Source organism: Eutrigla gurnardus, assembly GCF_963514095.1.
Source record: "Eutrigla gurnardus genome assembly, chromosome: 3".
Taxonomy (NCBI): Eukaryota; Metazoa; Chordata; class Actinopteri; order Perciformes; family Triglidae; genus Eutrigla; species Eutrigla gurnardus.
In genome coordinates, this window is record NC_139917.1 from 19,553,432 (window position 1) to 19,574,058 (window position 20,627).

General features: G+C 39.9%; 1 protein-coding gene across 1 annotated transcript; it reads right to left on the reverse strand.

The window, feature by feature from the left end:
• Position 1: 1 nt before the first annotated feature.
• On the reverse strand, positions 2 to 7,334 carry lrpap1 (low density lipoprotein receptor-related protein associated protein 1). The gene is made up of 8 exons (XM_084006360.1): positions 7,089 to 7,334; positions 6,830 to 6,974; positions 5,443 to 5,573; positions 4,528 to 4,648; positions 3,494 to 3,649; positions 2,497 to 2,579; positions 1,839 to 2,015; positions 2 to 1,542 (listed from the first exon to the last, which is right to left on the reverse strand). The coding sequence occupies exons 1-8, from the start codon at positions 7,239 to 7,241 to the stop codon at positions 1,474 to 1,476; spliced, it is 1,035 nt and encodes a 344-aa protein (XP_083862486.1). The 5' UTR covers positions 7,242 to 7,334; the 3' UTR covers positions 2 to 1,473.
• Between the last annotated feature and the right edge of the window lie 13,293 nt (positions 7,335 to 20,627).

A 20,627-nucleotide genomic window follows, 5' to 3' on the forward strand; every position in this document is an offset into this window, starting at 1 on the left:
CTCTGCAATGCTCAACTCATCATCTCACTATAGTTCTCACTGCTGATTATCTCCATTTCCCTGAATAAGCTAACGTGCTTGATTGCAGTTGATCAAACCAATCACTGTTGGACTTAAAACACACCCACATTTGTGCCGTCGTACATGAATTCCCACAGACAATCCATTCCACTACAAAGCAGAAAAGAGCCTGCCTCTGCCTCATTTAAGACTCTCAGGTTACTGTGGAGCATTGGTATAGATAGCCTTAATAATGGAATTTGGGAATGGCACCAAACATTTTTATGTGTTTACTAATTATGTTATAGAAAGGAAACTGATCCACAGCTGTGATGTATTAACGTAGAATTTATTTTAAATTGCAGCTAGATTTTCTTTTTTAGAGTGTTTGGGGGTGGCTCCATTTGTTGTTATGAGATCATCATCATAGATCATCGCACTGATATCTCGGCGGCTTGCATGTCTATCATTCCACATCAGAGCTTCAAATTATAAAATTGAAGTCAGCACCTCAGATATATCTTTAGTGTAAATTACATTAATCGAGGCCCATGTGGGACATCACCGACTATTTGGCCACAAACGTTTTTCATCACAGTAATCAATGTCTCTGCTTGATGAATGGAAACGCACAGTGCGTGTTCCAATTCCTCCCCTCCCTCGCGATATCATCATAAGGACAAATAGTTCAGATTTGGTGCCAATTTATTTTATGGTGGCGGTAGAAAAAGTTAACGACACTACAGGGCCTGCTTTCCTCTTCGGGGTTTGTAAATAGTAACTGCTTTTATTTATGCCGGACAATAATAATGATATTAAACTATATTTTTAAGATATAACTGTTTGTATGTTGTTTGCACCTGTATCTTACTGATTAAAGATTGCTGTTACATTTTGGGGTTTCAGTGCTTCCTACCTTAAATCGGCAAAGTATTCTTCATTTTAAATTGATTAAACTAACAGTAACATCACAATATTTCAGCAGACTAAAGTACACAAATTAAAAGCCTGATCTGATGTAGCGTTTATAACCGATGGGTGTGGACAAATGTCTGGCCAGCAATGTGCCAGGATTCCTACAAGATGAAGTACTCATGCAGTTGGCTGTTCCCAGGACCTGAACCCTCTCTCAGCAGCTAAACTACATCATCTGGTTAAGTGTGACTCAGCTGCTCCAACATGTTGCTTTCTCGAGAGACACATTTTCATCCAGACATTTCTTCTCCAAATACCTGCCATCAGTTGTAAAAATAAATGTAGTACCAGACTAGTATGTAAACTATTCAATTTCTCCATGTGTATATTATGAGCGAACAATCATCACTATTCATTCAATGATTCCTTAAAAGATAACGCTGGAAAAGTAGAAAACTTTTTTTTTTACTTTGTACAGTAGGTGAAGGGGAATGGGGAGTGAAGCGCATGTTGTTTGTGGTTGTAGAGGGGAATACTTCAGTTCATGATCCAAGCCTCTCAGAGCTCATTGTGGTCAAGTCCCTCACGAGAGATCTTATTTGACAAGTCCTGCATGTGTTTCTTCATCTGAAATCAAACAAACAACCAAAGACGAACAACAAGTTTACAATCAAACATGCTCCACCTTGGTATTGACACAAATCATCTAAATTGTGCAGTTTACTAACTAACATTTTGGTTGTTTTCATGCTAAATTGTGAGTCTCTGGTCAATCTTCTACAATGTTGATGTTATAAAATGGGAATCTGTAACCCCTCGTTTCATTTGTCCTATTCAGTAATGTCCTTAAAATGTTATTGTCATTAACCATGCATGTTTTATCCTCGTTATTTGTAATACATTTGGTGATAAACACCCCTTACCTTGTAACCCATCTCCCTGGTCTTCTCAGCTAGTGTCTCATATTTTTGCTGGTTCCTCTTGATGTGCTCTTCGTCTCCCAACGACTCCACATGTCTCAACTTCTGGTGGGAAAGTTCCAGCTGCTCCTGGTAATGGCTGTGCTTCTCCACCTTGGTCTCAAAGTGATGCAGCTCCTCCTAAGTGAACGAGGAAAGGAGGGCGATGAAACATAGAGGGGTGATACGTTTGCCTTCAATTACATGCACAGCTGCACAGGGGAGCAGATATGCATCTCAAGTTGTGACGAGAGCAAATAGAGAGAACAGAGAACATGCGAGCTGAATGTTTCCCTGTTACACATCTGAGCTTAAAGTCAGATATCTTAAAAAAAAAAAAAAAAAAATGGAAATCTAAATTGAGTTCACTTTGTTCACAGTTGATATGGGACAAAGGGTGAAAGGAGCACAATGAGAGATACGAGAGTGTGTAATGCATCAAATGTGATCAGAGTAATGTGCACTTTAGGCTTTATGACTTAACATTCATAAGTAGTACTTAGCTACAAAGTACACTTCAAAATGTTATATAGTTGCATTCTCAGAGTTAGACTGTACCACTCTGATAAAACCAAAAAAATCAGGGCAAGCAAGTTTCCAGTACAAGCAATGTATAAGCTACCTTGAGAGAGTCCAGCTCATGTTTGCTGAGGTTGGCTCTCTTGGCAGCCTCCCACAGTTCAATCACACGGGGCTCCCGAAACTCTGCAGACGAAGAACCGACAGAGACCAAGATGAAGAGGTGATCAGTCCAAGAGACAGTTTGCCCTACCAATACCTGCACACTCAAGCGGGAGGCCACTTTGAAGACACAGCAGTCTTATTAGACACAATCATGAACACACACACACACTAAGTGAGAAACAACCTGAAAGGAGAGGAGGTAAAGTGTGAATCAGCAGCAGGTCCATCACCGTCATCTAAACTCCCCAACAGACTGAAACCTGCTCAACTGAGACGCAACACGACCTCTGCAGTAAACTCGCAAAATCAGCAGAAAACGTAGAGATAAAATGTTATGATCCATGAGTAAATTTAATACTAAGGGCAATTTTAATACTTTTTATACTATGAATTTTTTCTTTATATTACTTTATTAATGACTTTTTTAGGACTTTCTCCACATGCTATGAGTTTTTTTTTCACATGCTATACAATGACTTTATTAATTACTTTTTTTCGATATACCATATATATATTTTTTTTCTTACATACTATGAAATTCGTTTTTTCAATACACTATACAATGACTATTTTGACATCCTATAATATGATTTCTATTGACATGCTGTACTATGACTTTATTCGATATACTATAACATTACGTTTTTGGACATATTATAATATTACTTTTTTGACTTGCTATACTACTATATTATAGAATTCCATTAAAAAGTAATACAAAGTCATATTATGACTTTTAATTGCATTTTTAAATTTTTTTTATGAATACCATAAAATGACTTTTTGTTGAAATACTATACTATGATTTTTTATGACATGTAATGTCACCACATTTGATATGGCAGAGTGTGGTTTTATGATAACAAATTCCTGCGATTAAGCAGATAAACAGAGTGAGACTGTGATGGAAAAAAAGAGTGCGTTTTCCCTCTTACCACTGTCTTCAGAGAAACCCTCGTGGCTGAGTTTACGGAGGCGCTCAAAGCCCTGGTTGAGATCTCTCATTTTCTGCTTCAGGTCCATGTGCTTCTGGGGCAGCACATGCTCTTTGGTGTCACCCTCCAGGGGAGAGATCACATTCTTGTGTATTTCTGTTGAGTTAATAGGCGGAGGGAAAGACAGGGAGGAAAGGAGGTGACAGGCCAGGTTAGGAGTCAAGTTGGGTGGGTGGTTTAGATGGGAGTGATGGCAGCAGAGGAGAGGAGGAGATGAGAGGAAATTGAGGAGGGATAACACAAGAATCCATTAAGAATAGAAAGAAGGAAGGAATAAAAATAAGAAAAAAGAGGAACAGGAAGAAGGATATTAAAACAATACATTAAAGCATTTAATTAGAATGGTTTACTAGTAGCTATAATATCACCTGTAAAAATGTTATGACATTTCACAGGACAGGCTTTTTCTTCCTATATCACATTTATTTTTCCATAAGAATCTTGAGTAGCCTTTGAGCGTTCCGAAGGAGACGTGGCTGTCCTTCCTGTGTCTGAAACACGGTAAGTGGAGCCTGTCAGCTCAGATTAAAACTCATAGCTTTATGTGATATGACAAGCACTGATAGAGAACAGAGCAGTGGGTGGCAGCATGTGCAGTCTGATACCTTCCACCTACTTATACGACCACCAGACTCAACAAGCAGACAGAGAGCACATGAGAGTTGGGACTGGATTTTCAATGACTGACTTGCAGAATTGATAAGAGCTAAATGAGGCTAAAAGAAGGTGAGAATGTGTTGAATTCATTTTACTTATAAAACTGCTCTGACAGCTTGATGATATGAATCTGGCCTCATTTCTCAGCAAAATACTCCAAGATGTATTTGAATATGTAAATCTTAGACTGGGAAGTTATTCTTTGGAGCAAACCTGGGATCTGAACCATAATTATGCCTATCCAAAAACATGTAGTGGGGAGTAAAGAGGCGGACAGAGCTTAAAGCCTCATTAACAGCGTGATTCACGGAACTCACCCTCGGTCCTGCTGACGGTATCCATTAGGATGTTGTACTCGTGGGTCTTGTCCTTGTGATGCTGGAACTCCCGCATCAGACTCATCAACTCCTCATCGGAAAACTTGCCTGAGCTCTTGGCCTGGTGGAAAGAACGGACATCAGAGCTGGAAATTAGCAGGAGAGTAACAAACATATTTTGGATGGAGAAGAACGACTGTTGATCACTGCTTGGTACGGTCAAATCCCTCTACTAACAGTTTGAGAAGGTTTAGGTGGCATGAAGCAATGAATAGAATATACATGTTTTTAATTATAGTGACCATGGTATCCATAAACTATAAGCTAAACAATATTACTACTGAAATGTTATGGTAAACAGTGATGCAAAAATAATGAGGCAAGCTAGAACGTGATGCAAGCTGTGCAAGGTCTCAAAACTGTGTGCTGTTTCAGTCAGCCGCACCACTAGGCGGCAGCACCTTTCCTTTATGCACTGACCTGCAAGAGTTACACTCCAAAGAGAGACAGAGACACAGACAGACAGACAGACAGACAGACAGAGACACAGACAGACAGACAGACAGACAGACAGACAGACAGACAGACAGACACACAGACACACACACACACACACACACACACACACACACACACACACACACACACACAGTGTGAATAGTGTGAATAGTGTAATAAGGGAAATTCTGATTCACAGTACATTAATTGTTCTCTTCCTTCCCCAACTAGTTGCATACTTCCTGTCACCAAGTTCCTCAAACACAAATAAACACTACTGGCACTGCTGGGTACGAAGCACAATTTGATTTGAGGGTCATGTCTATTTTTTATCCGACAGCCGTGGTAAATATTAGGCACCATTTCCAAAACACATTTTCATTTTTCTCCTCCTCCTTCCTCTGCACGTATACACACCTTGGTCCAGAGTTTGTCCAGTCGAGGATCCTCAAATACGTCTCCCTCTTTGGTGTCATGGTCCTTCAGGTGGTTGCTCTCCAGTGGTCGAGTGTCTCTTTTCCCATCCATCCCATACTTGGCCAGGATCACTGCATTAACATTAAACATACATGTTTTACTATAAAGCTAAAAACGACTACAACATATAATCCTGACAGGAGTCTGTAATGAGTAACAACAAGGAGTAACACTCCAAGCAACTAATTAATTCCAAAGTTAGCTCTGAAGAAGCTCTGCCCTCATTATTCTGCTGTAGTAAACTGTTATGCAGCTGCTGATTCAGCACCGTCGCAACCTACTGGTAAACCACCAGTGTCACTGATTGACTACTGCTATATCATTAGGATTGTGTCCACATGCAGAGGGCTTGTGAAAAATCCTCATAAACAGAATGCAGGAACTTGTAAACAACCTGTTCACATTTTATGGGTCCAACCGAGTGATCTGCAATGAGTGCAAACAAGCTTACATTCCCAGATCGTCCAATTTACAACAAGGGTTTGTCTCGAGGCATATCAAACTAGGGAAAAGCGCTCTGAAAAAAAAATAATGAGATACAAAATATTTTTGAGCCCAATTACAATGAGTCAAGGAGGAGAAGAATTCAGGTCCATCTGTAAGATTTATGTGAAGCTACAAGGGAGCTGGTGCTGGAAGGTCACTGCACCACTGGAGAGTGATGAAGGAGGGGAGTGGAGGTCCGAGCTGCCAAAGGGGCAGATACTGACTGCTATTGGCAGACTGCTAAACAGATCATTGAGGCTTGTGGGTAATTGCCTGAAGGTACTGAAGTGAACGTCCTTTCACACACACAGAGATTTCATCAGGACCGGACTAAGAATTTGATTGTCAAAATATGCAAGTCATGTCCTTTTAGTCCTTTTATCTTTGTGCAAAATGCAGGTGCAATACGTTCTACACAGTTCAGAGTATATATTCATTCATTTATCAGGAATGCAGTATGCACAGCATACTCTCACATCTGTATACATTCAAGTTCACACTGTATGCTTTGACTAAAATAAAACCCAATATGCTGAAACAATGGATCTCTTTACACCACGTTTTAATTGCAGTTTCACCTGTCAGGAAAGTGGAATTTGGTCACAGACAGACTGGAGCCTCTGCATACAATGTCCAAAACACAAGGTTATTGCTTTATTTATATGCTTTTTACTTTATTCAATTATGTAATGTAGTCATGTAAAGCCCTTTGAGTAGCATTTATGAGCATTAATACTAATGCATGTTGCATTATGTTGGCGAAACAAGTGAAAAGAAGTGAAGAAGTGTCTGGAAAAATAGAAAAACACTATAAAAATACAAGCTTTCACAACGGTCTCACCATTGAAGTTCCGTCGGAGCGTGGCCTCCTTCTCCCCGTTTTCATCCAGCCCCTCCACCTTCATCTTCTTCCACTGCAGCTCATCCTTCTCCTGGATCTTCAGGTCACTGTGCAGCTCGGCCTGCTTCACCGGGGACAACTCCGTCTGTTGAGACCAAGATACGAGACGACACCGTGACGCTATTCGTGCTGCTACAGACAAGCTGGTCGCTCCAACTTCGCGTTAAGCGTTCAGATAATAGCCTGTTTCATTACGTACCCTTTTAGCCTTCTCCCACACCTGGTTCAATTTAGCTATCCTGAACTCCACCGTCTGCCCATCACTCGGCTTGGGCTCGTTCACTTCACGGGAGTATTTCCCGGCCATTACACCCGCTAAGCACAGGGCGACGACTAAACACTGCAGCTTCATTTTAAAATAAATATAAACAGTAAAAAAAAAAAGCAGTAGCTACGCCAAAAACACCCGGAACAAATGCTTCTGTTGTTGTGTCTCGAGCTGCAGAAGCACAAGTCATGTGCTCAAAAAGATGGGCGGGCACTTCCTTAAAATGTGCATTCTGGGATATGGAGTTGCTTGTCTCAGTCCTTGCGTTATTAGTAAAGCGGATACGACCGTTTTTTGACTACAATTCCTGAAATGCCGCTCTGCGTGGTTACCTGGCAACGAAAGCTTAAAACTGCGAGCAAATAGAAAAGCTCCACGCGTTTTACATGAATGAATGCTGCTCATCATACAACACGGGCAAGTTGAAGGGGATTTACTGGAGTTTTCATGATAGGGAGGTGGGAGTTTGTAACAACACCAGGCACATTAAGAGCAAACTGCACTTTCAAAATACGTACAATTATTGTCTAATGATTTGTCTGATATTTGTGTATTTTACTGTTATATATTATATTAACATATATAATAATTATTATATATGTAATTAATTATATATAATATTAATTACCGGTATATATGTTAAAAAAAAGAAGACCTCTGATGTAATGTGTCACGAATAGTGTACTATTTCAGCCTGTGGCCTACATTTTTGTATTGTTTTCTTTGTTATTGCTTAATTTTAACTCAATTGAGATAAAAAAAAATAAAGAAAAAAAGATTAGCTGTCCAATGGACTAGTGTAAACTATCTGTACATTTCCCTACTTTCTTTTGTTTATTATATTATATTTGAATATTATAAAACAAGATGGAAAACAAATATGAATTGATAATAAAGTCTTGTTATAGTTTATTAATTCCTGCTTCTGACCCTATCAGATTATGTGAGCATTTGATATTTTAGGTGTTCATATTACTAGATATTTGTTGGTTGCACTAGCTGTTGTAAGCATGTCTTAACATTTGTTTTGTCTGATACATTTTTTTTCGGTACTCGACCAAAGAGTTAAAAGGAGTTGAAGACACACACACACACGCACACACACGCACACACACACACACGCACGCACGCACACACACGCACACACACACACACACACACACACACACACACACACACACACACACACACACACACACACACACACACACACACACACACGATGATTAAGCGATTGATATTGTTCCTCTCATATTCATGCCAGTCAAGCTAATAGAATTTCCAGTAGGAGACAGAATGAGAAAAAGCTTTTATATTATTATTATTATTATTATTGATCGACTGGACTGGTCTCCTTTACAAAATAGTTTATACGGCATTCATGCCAATTCACTACAATAACTCAACTTAATTCACTTAAACTATATTTAACTGGGACGAAGAGAGGGTAAAGTGAGACAGAAGGACAGTCAAATAGAAAGAAATTGTCAAGGAAATTGTATTTTACTCCCTCGCTTCCCATTCAGCTGAAAGTAAACTGAAGTGAGAGAGAGAGAGTAGGGAGAAAGAGTATGAATATAGGACTTTTTATTTGATTTATTTACCATTTAGGACTTGTGCCATGCAACAATTTACATCTGCTCAAAATACCAAAAGAAATTTGTTAAACAGAAAAGAGTCACCCATTATTTACCTAACAAAATAGAATTACTGATTCAACTTCTTTACTCAAGTAAAAGTGAAAAAGTACAGGCTCTGAAATGTACTTAAAGTATAAAGTAAAAAACTATCCCTTGGAAGGACATTATTTCTGGTACTTTTACTTTACTCAAGTAAAAACAAGAGTTGAGTGATATTTAAAACAACTGAGTAGGCCTACTTCTTTCACCTCTGTTAGGCTGCCAAACTATCACATAATGGTAAAACTGTCCGCACCTGACTGAGCATTTTGAAGGTATGATAGTTACTAAGTCTGTCTACCAAAAATTCACCGTGTAATTGGGCTAATATAAGTCTGAGTCAGACTTCCTAAGGAAGATGCAGCTCTTTGATCAGATATCGTGGGTGGTGTACATTTGCATAACTGGACCGTCCTTGATCTTTTCCAGCTCCTCCAACTCCCGCTCCTCCTCGCCCTTTGTTGTTTTACATCTCTATTTACTGAACGTCCACATAATAGGCTTTAGCTTTAATGAGCAAAAAAGTCCGTCAGAGATCCGCTACTGCCGGAGTCACACTTAATGAATGTGTCTTCCCACCAGGACAGCAGGCTGCCTTGAATTCAAGAGTTTAACACTTACTTCAAAGTTACTGATATTTTATCAGGAAATAATTAAAAACAGTCACGTATGTCTCAGCTTCCAACGAACGTGCAGCATGTCTCTGCCTGCACGATGAATGAACAGTGTTGAAATGTGAGTTAGACCTCATGAATAAATTAATGAATAGTGGGGAAGGATTAAAAAAATAATTAACTTGCCTCTGTAAACCTTTTTCTTTCTTGTCATCCAGTTGGCAAATTACATCACTGACCTACATCATCAGATGACAGTAACTGCATTTAAGCAATACCCTAGATATAATGATGTGTTATACTTACTTTCAAAAGGTATTATGATGAATGAAAACCTCTTTTAACATCTATGTGAGTTGTTTCTGAAAAACATTGCTGCTTCGCTTCAGCCCTGTTAGATAACCTTCCACTGCAATGGGTTGCTTGACATTTCTGTACATAAAAAATCAATGCGATTCGATTGTGATGTCATACAAAACACAGACATAGAAAATAGTGTTGGGTGTTGGTTTGGCTGTGATTGGGTGTGAGCCTGCACAAATACGTGTCTCTGGAGTGAGAAGTTAAGAGGGAGAGCGATGTGAGGCCGGTGGGAGACGGCGGCACAGCAAACAGCCCACAGTAGCATGTCAGTTACATAAACTATGTTTGATGACAGCATCATTTTGTCTCCATTTGCTTTCCATTAGGTGGAAAAAGAGAAGTTGACCGTGATGGGCTACGAGAGCAGGGAGACACGCAGCAAACACCGAACAAAAGGAAGCAAGTGAGAGAAAGGGAAATAAAGCAATAAGGGGAAATAAATGAAGAAACACTGAGATTGAGATAGCTGTGTTTTGTCAGCAGGTTCGGTTGTCCTGTGGGTGTTAGGGAGTCATAATGAAATAAAGGATATATTCAATCACTGGCCATGAACAAACACAGTCATTAAGACCAAGTGATTGCAATGAGCAGGCTTTGATCATCTTATTACGTGCGCTAATTTAACTACAGGAGCAGACAACACATTCGCTTAGAATCTAGCTGGGCTCGAATTAGCTCCCCACTAATACAACTTTCAGCATTTCAACATTTCCTTTTTTTCCTTTCAACAGTGCTGGGAATAGTTTCCACACATTATATTCAAATAGCAGTATGCCTACAGTGTAGTGGTCGCGGTTGATGAGCCTCCTGACCTCTGAGCTACAAACACTAGGGTTTAATATTATTTCCATGTTTGTGGCTTGATTAAGTTCCAGCCTGCAGGAATGAATGACATTATATACAAAATAAACAGAACTGCATTCAATGAATGGAGTGGTAGGGAAAGATCATTACCATGTAAATATATACCTGACAAGCAAAAGGCTTGCAAAATTCTACTGAGGTAAAGTATGGAAGTATTATGAAATAAATTGGAGTTAAATGAGCATTATATGGACCTTATGTAAGTTACAATGGCCACAAAAAAGGACGTGATGTGGGTGTATGATTTGATATTATATGACATTGCAGAAGCACATTAATTGTATCATTTTCAGGTCAGCGTCTGGCTCTTCTCTTTCATCTGTGTCTCGCTGTAGCAGCCCATCCTGGGTCTTTGAAAAAGATGAGGAAGATATTCCAGAAGTCTCACAAAAAAAAAAAAAAAAAAAAAAAAACTTTCATCTCTGTTCTATGAGCCACATCTAGTCTAAATGTGCCAGATGTCCAGGTACCGGAGAGAGCTCATCCTCTCTGAGTGGGGCTCATGTCCGACACGTTGACCGACCCTGCTTCATCAGCACAGCTCAGCAGGGACCAGAGCCCTCGTACAACACTGTAATAATTTATAATTTGGACCACATATTTGTATTTGTTTTTCACATATTTTTATTTTTATTTTGTGTGCTTCCTTGTAGCTTGAGTATATCAAGTTGCTTGTTTTATGCAGTTGCTGTTCAGCTATTTTTTCAAAATCACCTGCTTCTATTCGTGGCTACATTAATTACAAAATGAATACAAGTAATGCACGAGGTGGTGTTTGTGGTTTGAATATTAAACATCTTGCTTGAATGCCTGCAGCAAGGAGGTCTTCCTGGTGTCCGCAGTGTGTTTGCTTGTCTTGAGCATTTCAAAATGATCAGTTTGTAGCAGTATGGGACTTTCAACTTCTGACAGCTTTGATGCAGCTTTCAGTCTAAAATGTCAGCATGAAATTTATTTTTTATTTTTTTTTATTTTTCTTTGCCAAAAGGCAAGCAATGTTATGTTGTCGTGTCTGAAGAGGTAAAAATGATTAGCTGAGGAAGTGCATTATATAAAGCCTACATAGCTCATCTAAAGTTTGAAAATAGAAAATGTGCTTTGGATGATAATCTATAGGTGATTTAAAAACTGTCATCAATGTTCAGCACATACTTAACTATGATGTAGTCAGTCTTATACAATGTGCTATTACAAATAGGATCATTATGATGGAATATTAGTTCAGTTAGACTTAAACATTTTTTTTATTTATTTGTTTTTTTAAAAGTTGGTGACCAGATTTCAGGTATACGTTTTTTATTTCTAAGACTTACTGGCATGGAACGGCAATGCAATTTGAATGGGAAATGGATATGGTTGATGTGTCCCTAATAGCAGTGATGTCATGTGCACTACACTGCAGTAAGGTGTCCATCTGAACTTCACTGGAGCCGAAGGGAATCACTCACACCAGACACATGCATTGTAACTATACTCATCTCCTTTGGAATTTCTCTGACAACTCTCGCCAGACGTTCCTATATCTCAGCTGTTCTTCTAAAACCCTCATTAATCACACTTAAAACCCAGAAGCCCATCATCCCATTGTGCTTTGCACAAGAGATTTGTTGCTTCTAATTAATAAATAAGAGGCATCTGCCCCGCAGATAGTTTATATTTACACAAAGACAAGGGACAGATTTTCTAATTCCCCAAGAAATGTCTAGGAGTCATTTGACAGTATTGATCCATCGTTTATAATATTACAATAATACAATATTTTCCTGGCATTCCAAATGTTGCTCCCTCAGCGCTACATTTAGCATACATACAGTATATTCAACACATTCTATCTACACCAGTTTCATTTCTGTCAACACAACTAATGTCACAATTATATTTCTTATAAACGAGACATTAACACTGATTAGATTAAGAATTCTCCTGTTTTTTGTGAAAACTTTTGTTTTTGGTTAAGTTCAGGTAATCACAAAGGTTAAAGTGGAGAAGCAAGAAGAACTAAAGGTAATGGAAGATAAAATCATTTAGTAAAGGTTATGCTGGTGTGTCAGTCAAAGAAAATAAGCAAAACATTAGAAGTGAGACGGATACGGATGTCGACTAACCTGGCCTTATGTTACTTTGCTATTTAAATGTCAAAGCGTGGCCTGTTTTTAGTCATGTCTCCTCCTCTTAATGCTTTTGTGTTGGGGAATGTACTCGGCTCACCGACTCAATGTGCACAGACCACGTTACTGGTATTTACACAGACATCCTGGTAATTGTATTATATCTCAATGACAATGATGTGCTCTCTCTGTTGTAATCCAGGAAATGCGTAGGGCCAAAAAGTGCGGTGGAATTAAACCACTGACCTATCAGGGATCCTAGAACTGTCAAGGGTAGGATGGAATTTATTTTTATTTTATTTCTCAAGTTATTCCAGTCACTATGGTTCCACCGGAAAATACCAAAATTGCACTCCACAGTTCTAATTCATTAAATCATAAACTTTGTCGAACTACAAATGCAACACTGATATATTTAATCAGTTTCTAAAACTGTTTCTAAGTCAGCAAACAGTTTCCAATTTACACGTTCAGCAGATACAAAGCAACATCAGCATTCTATTGTGTGGGTATTTAGAACGTTCCCCCTGAAATCAGCTGCTGTGACTGGAAAAGACACTGATGTAGTTATTGCTACATCGAGCTGAAAGACTGTAACTCCTATGACCTTCACATATTAAAAGTTGTTAGCAGATGCATACGGCTGAAACAAATCAGATTCCTATTTAGTTAGTAACAGCCTAAACAAACCAACAAACAAATCAATAACGACACTTACTGTGGTCTCAAAATAAATGTTAATTCCACTCTCTACTGCACTTCAACAAGATTTGTAATTATTCTCCTTCTTTAGCCCCTTTACCTTTCCAATCCCAAAGGACAAGTTGCAAATGTATTTATTAATATGATATTATTGCTTTTAGGTAACATAGGTTACTGGTGGCATAGGGGACATTTCTTCTGATTAAAACATCTGCTGTCCTGCCTGTGTGTGTGTGTGTGAGGCTGTGAAAGAGAGAGAGAGCTGTGTTGGTGGTGTTGGATTCAATATTCATTAAATGTTCTCAGCCTGCTGACCTTTTCCTTCCTTCCTCCCTGAGTCCATGCTTCATTTGATTCAATAAGAGGCGTTCATTTTCAAAGCAAACCTTCACTTAGAGATTTATTCCCCGGAGGTATTGCTTTGTGTGTGAGGAGAGGAAAGAACAGGCACGGTATAGATCAGCTGAGTTGAGACGGATGGCGGTGGAACGGTGAAATAAAGACAAAAGGGACGACTCGATCACCTGCACATCCTCACACTTGTTTTTTTGAGAGTGGAAAAGGGAAGAACAGCTCATTTGTGTGCAGACACGATCCTTGACTCCGTGCAGGTGTACACATTTATTTTTCTCCACTGAAGAAGGCATTTATAGTTGAGCTGCAAAGTGAGGACATTCTTAAGAAGATCTTTAAAATAACGAGAATCTGTAGGAGGGTTGTGATAAAGTGGCTTGACCGAGACGGCAGGAATGGAAAACGCCGGTGCATGAGTGCACATTAAGCAGTCACCGATGGCAAAATGTAAACAGCAACAAACCGCTGTCAGACTCGTGTTTACTGGCAGGAATGATTTATTATGTTGACAGGTGTTTCAGTTCTCTTCCTTATATTAATAGGAGACTTCAATTCACTCATGTGCTAAGCAATCTGTCATGAAACGCATGACTAACTGAGGACTTCAAATGTTATGATGGCGGGGGACTTTTATGGAAGAACTGACAAAGCTTATTTTTACAGCATTGAGCACATGTTGATTTTTGCCCAAGAGTGCAATGTAGATTTTATTGTCATAATAAAATGAGGCTTCGTGCTGTGTGTGTGTGTGTGTGTGTGTACTTGGCTCATAACAAAAAGCAGAGGTGCCCACTGAGCAGAGCCAAATGTCTTGACTGCCATTGGTAAAAAGGGCTGTGTTCGGTACAACAAATGAAGCAGCAACTAATAAGGCCTAACCGTTTTCCCAAAAGAGCATCTTTGTCCACAAACATCTATTTCTCAAAGGCCAGCTGAGGCCCGAGGCTGACTCCACAGACCCAGCAGTGAAAGTCTGGTTCCTCTTGTTTTCTCGCAGACCCTGCTGCTCATTGTGTTCCTGTTGCTGACAGCGTGCAGTCTCTGTATCGTGTTTTTCATGCAGATATGCGTGTGGTGGCTATCTAAATACTATAAATGGGATCGGTACTACTTTTTATGGAAGTTATAATCCTCAAGATGTCCGTCCCGACTGATATGGCAACACCTGTGGTTACCACGGTTACAGCAGGTGTGAACGATCAGGATAATGGATGTGTGAGAGTCATTGGATGAGGTTATGAGGTAACAACCAAAGTTTTGGAAGTTAACTGGAGTTCAGTGATTATCGGTCCAGCCTTTTCCTCTCTGGACCTTCCATTCACCAACGAGACCTTTTCCTCATTCTCTTGCTCGTCTTTTAGGCACCACAGACGCCCCAGCTCCACCTCCACCTCCACCTCCCAGCAGAAGACTCAAGAGTGACACCATTAGAGTGACGCTGCCCTTGAATCTTAACTGTTAAGGATCAGCTTCAGCCTCGGCCACTTGGGTCCATGGAGTCTGTGCACTGAAACTTACTTAATAAATCATGTTGTCTCTTCCAGTTGGAATTGGTATTATGTCTCTCACACCTCCGCTCCCTGACAAAACACCCCACAATGCATATTGCATTAGACAAGTGTTATTATATTGTGTCCTCCCCCTGGGGACTTTCACTTCGGGTGTTACATCATGGAGTTATGTTAAGACGTCTGTGCTCGCACTGCTGTAAGCACAAAATCCTTCTTTCATTAAAAATGCAGCCGTTGTAAATGTTTTCTAGTAAATTCAGGAAAAATCTATTCTCCCCCCCCCCAAGCTGAGGATTATTCTGCCAGAACATGGTGATAAAAAGGCTGATTATGAGAGGTTTACCTGGGACTTCTTTGCGTGTTTGAATAATTTATCATTTTGTATAGCCTGCAGTCAACTAGTCGCATAATATTTGCAAACCCCGCAATATCTTTTGCTTCAGAATTATAGTTGACTAAATGTTTGCATTCACTCCTTAAACGGTGCCACTGCTTAATTATATAAATTAACAAAAAAAAATCATTTATGAATATAATAATGATGAATAGTTGAACAGTTTCTTCTTAAGCCTGTATACTTCCAAGATGTTTTTTTTCTAAAGACATAATCAGCATCAACAAAGGCATATATAAATATCAATTTGATGCGAAATGTAGTGAAATAAATTCTCAGAAGCTCTCTTCTGACAGTTAAAGCCCCAGGTATCCCTATAAAACGCCGGTCTCATGTGCAGACGCATACTCTTTTACTCTATTCGCCTAACATGTGAAAGAATACAGCGTGAACATACACCTCGGTATTCAAAAAGAGGAGAATAAAGAATGAAAGCCCCTGGGTCCTGGGGAGCAGCCAGCTGCCAGACAAAAAAACTAAAACCAATAGGAGCTATGATGTGTTTCTCTGGGGAGACCGTCACCGAGAACCACAGACTGTGGGATTCACGGTGTTCTTGGGTTTGGGAATATATTCAAAATAACAAGCCTTACCACGCAAAACACATTTTACATTTCCAGGTATTAAGAAGCAATTTATGTGAAATCAATTTCTTGATAGATGAATAGGAGGAGGAGATTGTACGGACGCCGTTCGCTTTTCTTTCTGTGCATTAATCATACCTTGCTGTTGAGTAATCACAGGGAGAACAAAGGCAAAGTGGAAAAAAGGTGGAAACAGCGAGAGAGAGAGAGAGAGAGAGAGAGAGAGAGAGAGAGAGAGAGAGAGAGAGAGAGTTGTTTATTCGGAAAAAATCCAATCCATTCACAAGCCTCAGTCCGAGCCTCTCAGCTCAAAATGTTAATCTGCCTGACTCATCTGCTCTACAGAGCCTGCATGCACCCCGTCATTTGGAAAAAAAACGAGCTCTTTCAAAAGCTTACACTATTCAATTTCTCAATTTATTTGTTGAGAATGTCATCTCAACGAACATTAGACGCTATTTCAGTTACCCATCTGACGGCGATAGAGTAAATTATCATTTAGATGCTAAATGCGTGAAGATAATAACATTTTTATAGAACGCGTGCGAGTGTGTGAGAGAGATTTTCAAAAAAGTTTGTGATGTGAAAGAGTGAGTTGGAGCGAGGGGGTGCTGATCTTTAATTCATAAGGAGCAAGACCATCACTGAACATAATGTTTCAAAGAGACAGAGGCTGAGAGAGACAAATAAAGAGTAAAGGGAACTAAAAGAAGAGAGGGTGACCTTGCTCAAAGAGAGGACAGGTAGACCTGCTCTGTGTTGGATAAGGGACGTCCTCCATGGTGCAGTCGTATCTCTGTGGTTTAACCAGCTTCTTGTCATTTTACATCAAAATACAGAAATGCATGGTTTAAAAGGGTGAATTAACATAAAGATCTAGTAAAGACTTCTCTCTTTCTACCTATAGCCTAGGCCCGTCCACTTCTTATCTAGGCCCTTTAAGGAGCTATAATGTTTTGTACTGGTTGGAGGCAACGACCTGTATATTATTTATTTCAACCATTCAAAACTGTTTTAGGCTACTTCAAGCAATGTGTGACATTTCGCTCCAAAACAGAGGATGCCTTAAATAAATGCAGCTTTTTGGAATTTTTTCCAATTAGTGGAAAACTCCAGCAGCTTCCATGCAAAGCTACACTAATGCGCCCCAACATTAAAGATGAGCTATTGCAATGTGCAGCCTCATTAGTCTACACATTTCACCATACTAGCAGATGAGTATAAAGTAATCCAAACGTGAGCTATTAGCCGTGCGTCTCCGTTTCATTCATGGCGGGATGATAAAATAGAGGGCTGTTGGATTTGCTGACACGGCCGATATGTCTTCAGACGGGATAGCAAATAAAATCCTGGAAGTACTTGAACTTACGCTAGCGCCGTCTCTTTGTGTGGGATTTAGTGACGTCGGGAAGCAGAGGTGGGGTACATTTTATTCTGAAGCAAACCTTCCCACAAGCGGTTTACGTACTCTTCCACTCTTCTCTGTTGAACCTTGTTTTATGCACTGCTGCTAAAGTTTTTTTTGACAGCATGAATCAGCTGCATAGTTTCATGTCTGGGGCCTGCAGACACACGCAGGTTCATGCAATTGCAAAAGGAAACAAACCCCGATGGGAAGCTTATGGAGCTGGAGAGAGCTACCTACGTGAGATGGAGCTCTAAGTCAGGATCCATAAGTAAAACACTGCAGCTTCTTGACGTGATATTAGAGAAGTTTTCAGTAGAAAGCGGACGGACAAAACTGGAAGCAGAGTCCCTATTACAGCAAATTCAAACCAGATGTTCATCTTTCTTTGAATGAATATTCAACAAAGCGACTACAGAGATCCACCTTGTGCATCTCAGATCGTTTTGACGTGATAGGGGTTCTAAAAGTCAGGCCCGTCCATGTTCACTCAGCCACCGCTGCATCTTTATTTCTGGCTACACGTCACTGCTCTCAGCATGTTACCACAGTTATTATCTTTTATGGCTCTGGAAGGGCTTCGTCAATACTAATAAAATTACCCTAATTATGTCATAGTGATGTTGGCAGGGTTAGCTCTGCTTTGAAGTTGATTGTAGATCATAAGCGGTATTTGAAACTACATGCTGTACAAGCAGTTAGGTCTGCCGGGGTCAACTCTTAAAAAATGCTTCAACATAAATATTTAAAATCAACAGATTTTAAAACAAAAAAATGTCTTTGGAGTTTCTTAATATATTCATGAAGCCTGCTACCTTAAAAACGCCATCATCTGCGGGGGTGAGTGGGGACAGACGTGCTGTGGCTTGGAGAGAGACTGGACGCCTATTATCTGCATGTACTACCCAGTGCTTGTGCTGCAGTGACACAGTGTACTGTAAGAATATGTATATTTGAATATTTTTAAGAGCAAGAAAAACACGTTCAAGGACTGATCTTTGCTCAATACGTTGTTTGGAGGGATGAATTAACCCGAACAGTTTCTATCTGAAACACAATCATACAGTCTTGTAAATGTATGTGTAACATTCAGGGGTGCAAACTCATCAGGGATGAAAAAGGTGACAAGGACCCAAACCCCCTCGCGGAATATATATATATATATATATATATATATATATACACACACAATATATATATATATACACACACATATATATATATATATTGCATATGCTTCAATGTTATTCCTCTGCCTCACTGAAGGGGGCTGGCGAGAGCCTGGAAAATGGACTTCCCTTCCAGTGAAGGTATAAATAATGGGAGACCAATGCCAGGGCTAAAAGGTTTGCTTCAAACGACGGAACATAAAATAACTCGATCGACTCCTCACATTGAAAGACAAACTGCTTTGAAAATATTTGGAACCTCAAGAATAGATTTGACTCTGGACGAACGGAATAAATATTAGCAAGGGGAGGTAGGGGGCTTCTCACCCCTCATTCACTAACATTACATCGATATCAGAGTAAGCCTTTGCTCCGTTGATTTTCCATTATTTATTTTAGTTTTTTTTTTTTAATGTGAAGGTATGGTAGGTACATTTAACGTTTTCTCGCTTATATTTTTCAAAGGTTCCTGAGAAATAGACACTGTACTATCCGATAACACCGTTATTGTAACCAGCAAAAATGGTTGTGATTTGCGATGCGTATGTCAGCGAACTGTCTGACATTAGCACGTTAGCCTACGTTAGAAAGCCTGATGGTACAAACACACCAACTCCGGCAGCAGACGTCAAGTCAACGGATCCCATTCATTGTCTATGTAGAGCAGGAGCTCCGCATGATGGATACGGCACGTCGAGTTGACTGCCCTGTCGACGTACGTGAATTTGCATAAAGTTCGATGGATTGAACTTTATGCAAATGCCGTCCGTCCAACGCAGTGCCGCCGGCTCCAGAAACTTCGTTCAAACTATCAAACTAGGCAGTGTTGATCAAATATGAATCCAGATTCTGTTACTGCACTACACATTTCCCGCCTCAAATGTTTTCAGAAACATGCTTTAGCGTGTAGTTTAACTGTAAAATGAGATCGTTTGTGGCCCGGCCGCCATGTTGGAAACGGCAGAGCAAAACTCAAGTCCCGCCCACTTCGCAGGACGTCTATCCAATTGATCCAACTTGAACACAGAACTGCCCACTCGCCGGTGCGTTCGACGGTCCGTTGCGTCGCTGCCGGAGTTGGTGTGTCTGTACCATGACGTTTTTGAAGCGTACCAACGTCACTCCTGTCTAGTACGGCATCAAGGCAGCTACAGACCCGAAGATGACATGATTACACGGGTTGGCCAAACGAACAAGCTTGGAATAAATATTTATGACAGCTTGCGTTCGCCGATTACTTGGACGCCCCCCCCCCCCCCCCCCCCGAAATATTTTTATTGCAGATCTCCATGAATCACACAAATGACCTTTTTCGGAACAAAAACGGCGAATTTCGCCGAAAGGTGACAAGTTTGCATCCCTGAACATTGGTGCTTGATCACTGACTAGATTTGTAGTCACTTTTTTTGTAACGGTACAAAAAAATAGTTTGGACTGAAATGTGTGCAAGCACTGTCATTTTTAGCGATATTACACCACCGACAGCCTTCTGCAAATCACATAAAAGCACACAGTTGGGTTCCGTCTCATTGCATAGGCAAACAGATATGTTGGATAATAACATTTTTAAATCTCTTCTTAAATAAACATCTTTATTCTTTGTCAGTCTCCCCTGTAATGCCTCGGGAGGTGAGAGAATTCACAGTACATTCCATCAACATTGAACCCGAGGAGAAACACATCATTAAAGATTAGGTTTATATGCTGCACACCATGCTATCTG